General features: G+C 34.1%; 1 protein-coding gene across 1 annotated transcript; it reads right to left on the bottom strand.

The window, feature by feature from the left end:
• Positions 1-1,955: 1,955 nt before the first annotated feature.
• Positions 1,956-3,826, bottom strand: LOC116161180 (zinc finger protein 425-like). Its single transcript, XM_031474429.1, has 3 exons — positions 3,644-3,826; positions 3,546-3,591; positions 1,956-3,501 (listed from the first exon to the last, which is right to left on the bottom strand). The coding sequence occupies exons 2-3, from the start codon at positions 3,549-3,551 to the stop codon at positions 2,269-2,271; spliced, it is 1,239 nt and encodes a 412-aa protein (XP_031330289.1). The 5' UTR covers positions 3,552-3,591; positions 3,644-3,826; the 3' UTR covers positions 1,956-2,268.
• Positions 3,827-4,248: the final 422 nt, after the last annotated feature.

Here is a 4,248-nt window from a genome sequence, read left to right as displayed (position 1 = left end):
AAAATAACTTTTCAAACTAGTAGTGGATAAGCATCTTTTTAACTTTAACTCTGTTTAGGACTGTAAATTACATACAAAAACGATACTCTTTATCTCCTGACATTGGGACTAATAAAACGGGGGTCGACCAAGGTTGAAGGTTCAATTACCCCCATGTTAAGCATCTTTGTTACCACCGCATCGATGATTTTTTGCTGAAATGCCGAAACAGGTTTGTAACGCTGTTTTATTGGACTAGTATCTGGTGAAAATTCAAGGTGCCAAACCGAATTTGGATGACGAAACCTTAAAATTTCAAAATGAGAATTAGATTTTGACTATTCTATATTACAAGTTGTACAGATAATGCCCTCGCTCGGAAAACGGGCTTCTAATCGCAAACTGCGCGTAGCACAAAATCAATTGTGGCGGGGAAAATACAAAATTTTCACCAGTATCAAGCAACAAACGATTTCGTGTTCCACTTGCTCTACCCTTCTCCCATTACTTTAAACTTGACCCCAAATAAAACTTCCAACCGAGATTTTTGGTCTATTGTTGAAGTGTCCTGACTGTCAATCCCAAAAATTTCGATAGGAGAAAGTTCGCCAAAATTCCACTTTCTTCTTTGTAAATCCGGTACATTTCCTTGCGATCCAGAAGTCCATAAAGCGTAGTGCATAAATCAAGCAACACTAAAATATTTAGAAGTTTTTATCAAAAACTGTACAAAATTTTTATTAACTAAGAAGAAACCACTCTTCAACCCGTCAATGTCCATTTTGATACACGGCTATGTTTGATTACGCCGGTTTTGGAACGTGCACTAACAAAGAACGAATTTGTCATTCGGTTGTATGTAGTTAGACGTGGTTTCGAATAATTCCGAAAAAGGAAGGAGCGTTTGTTAGCCCGAATGGCATGCGTTTAAAATGATAAAGCCCTTGCCGAGAACAGTGAATGCCGTATATTACCTACTAGATGCCTTCTTGAGAATTTGCCAACAGGCAGGTTTTCTGTTTATCGTGCTCAAACAATTCGCACTGCGAAGCCTATCTAAAATTGCAGTGACATATAGTAGTGGATAAGCGTCTTTTTTGGTAACTCGGTTTAGGACCCTAATTCAAAAACGATACTCTATTGACGGTTCGATTACCACCAACACCATGTTAAGCACCTTCGTTATACTTCCGGGGTATCAATGATTTTTTGTTTAAATGGCGAAACAGGGTAGTAGCGCTGTTTTATTGGACTAGTATTTCATGTTTCACTTGCTCCGTGTACTCCAACCCTTCTCCGAGATTTTTGGTCTATTGTTAAAGTGCCCTGACTGTCAATCCCAAAAACTTGAATAGGTGAAGGTTCCCCGAACCTTTTTAATTTCGGAATAATGGCATTTGCGATCCAGAAGTTCACACCTAATATAAAAGCGTAGTGCGTAAATTTGGCAATACTAAAATATTTGTAAGTTTTCATAAAAAACGGTCTAAAATTTCTATTAGCTGAAAGAGCACCACTCTAACCCAGGCGATCGTATTCCATTTTTTTTTACCAGTTCCTGAATCTAAAATACAAACAAAATGCAATTCCTACCTTGTACTCACGTATCAATGCTAAAGTTGTTCCTTATCCAAACCTCCATTTTTATTAATAATAAATTACTGGTACATTCTCCTGTTGAAAATATACACACCGCTCTGAATGCTAAATAAAATTTTAATCTAACCAAAGAAATTTTATCACTGAATTGAAACGCAAATTTACAATTAATGAAACAAAAGTGCCCAAAAATCTTTTGTTTGGATCTGATTATCAAAAAATTCAATAGAAGTCTGTTCCATGCACAGGATTCTCATAGGTCGATTCCTTTAGGAATATTTATTCGACGATTTCAATATTCAACCGTATCCGGAACTTGAATATTGAAATCGGACGGTGTCTCTAATTAATTAACACTCACTTAATTTAAATACATTTATTAGTTACAGCGTCTATATTTACATCTCTATATACAGTATGGCTGCGTGTTATTGTCCCACCTACATTTGTATGTGGAAATCCGTATACGCAATTAGCGAAATGGGATTAGCACAAAAATTATCCTAATTATATCATTATCATCCCTATCTAACCTAACACTTCGATCTATCGATGCCTAATAATTAAGTAAACTGTGTCCCATTTCATCAATGGCAGTGAAATGACCAATCACGTTTTTCAATCGTTTGAGTTACATTTGACATAGGTTCAAGTGTAAGATTAGCAATTACAAAATGCCCAATGTCACATTTAATCTTTAATCTTGTGTTTTAAGAGATGGTGTTTGAAATTTTTCCTAACGTTCGTTGCATAATCACAATTTGCACATCTAAAACCTTTAAAATTGTGTATCTTCAAGAGATGATGTTTCAAGCTAAACTTATAATGTGATGCGTAATCACAATGTGCACATCTAAAATCTTTGACATCTTTGTGTTGTAATTGATGGTATTTCAAAGAACTTTTAAAGTTTGTTGCATAATCACATAGTGCACACTTAAAGTCTTTAGAAATGTTAACTTTGTGTATTAAGAGATGTTTTTTAAAGTGTCGACTAATATTTGTTCCATAATTACACACACCACATCTAAAATCCATAAAAGTTTTGTGTCTCAAGAGATGAAATTTCAAACCACTTTTGTACTTTGTTTCAAAATTACAATGTGCACATCTGAATTCTTTAAAAAGTTTGTGCCTTACGAGATGTACTTTAAATTGCGCTTTTATATATGTTTCATAATCACAATTTGCACACTTAAACTTTTCAATTTTGTTCTTCGCGTCACATTTAAATTTGTATTTTAAGAAATGTTGGTTAAAATTGCAAATAATATTTGTTTCATAATTACATATACCGCATCTAAATTTTTTGTGATTTAAGAGATGCTGTTTCAAAGCATCTTTAGACTTTGTTTCAAAATTACAATTTGCACATCTAAATTCTTCACAAATTTTGTGCGTTAGGAGATGCTGTTTGAAATCCTCTTTCTCTTTTGTTGAATAATCACAAAGGTCACATTTAAAATCTATGTGTGTTGAAAGGTGTTTTCTCAAACAGTGTTCGTACTTTGTGACAAAATCACAAATATCACATTTAAAAACATAAGCGGCATGTGTTAGATAATGTCTTTTCAAACTGGTTTCACTGTTTGCTGCATAATGACAAATCCCACAATTAAAATGGGTTGAAAAATGATCTTCTAACTTGTAATTATGATTTGTTGCATAATCACAAAGGTCACATTTAAACTTTTTATCTGCTATTTCACATTTGAACTTCACATTTTGAATTTTAATATTTGACCAAAAAACCTTTTGTTTTTGCGCTTCTTTCAAGTCGTACTCATCGCTACAGTATTCTGTTCCAGATGCAACGGCAACAGGTTCTTCTTTTACACAAACATCATTGCTTATAAAAATATTTCCGCCGAGTGACAAATTTATTTCCTCTTCTTGCTCTTGTTCTATCTTAACTGTTACCGGCTATAAATATATGTAAATGATATCATCACAAAAATAACACTTACCTCCATAAGTGCAATGCCTTACAACTGAAATGGCATTCCAAAAAGGCTATGAAAATAAATATTTTATAAACAAAGCTGATAATATTTAATGAACTTACGGCCTCGGTTGAAGACAAATGTTTTGGTCGAGGTTTTGGTGTTCAAACACAACATAAAATGTAACTAACCTGCACCCACGGGCTTCTTTAAACAAGAAGGATACGGATATGGTCTCAAAGCCCTTTATTTCTGACTCTTTCTTAAACATATGTAGGGTTATGTAAGTGAAAAGTAGGCTTGGTGGCAAAGCAAGAACCAATGCGAAGGAGTTTTTGCGCATGTCAAAGCCAGTGGCGTACCTAAATATTGTACCGCGGGGCGGTCTCCAATTTCAAGTGCCATTTGGTTATTCCACAGAAGTTCTATGTGGTTTAAAAGGTGTGTCTTTAACTTCTATGTCATGTGTCTCATAATCACACCGGATACATTTAAGACCTTAATAATTGTGTTGTTTGTAATGTTACTTACCGAACATATTAAATACTTCTTGGTTAGAAATCGGCATTTTAGAAAAGATTACAAATTAAAAAAACTGCACGTTCTGAATGCAAACACAGCAGAATAATTTACAAATTACGACTGTTATTATTTTATAATGCATCGTGTTTCATTTGTTTAATTTTCCAAGGCCTACCTAAAAGTGTAGGGTACTTTCCCAAACAAT

The sequence above is a fragment of the Photinus pyralis genome, unplaced genomic scaffold (genome assembly GCF_008802855.1).
Source record: "Photinus pyralis isolate 1611_PpyrPB1 unplaced genomic scaffold, Ppyr1.3 Ppyr1.4_LG10, whole genome shotgun sequence".
Classification (NCBI taxonomy): Eukaryota; Metazoa; Arthropoda; class Insecta; order Coleoptera; family Lampyridae; genus Photinus; species Photinus pyralis.
Note: the sequence above shows the minus strand (reverse complement) of the source record. Positions and strands in the feature narration are given on the sequence as shown.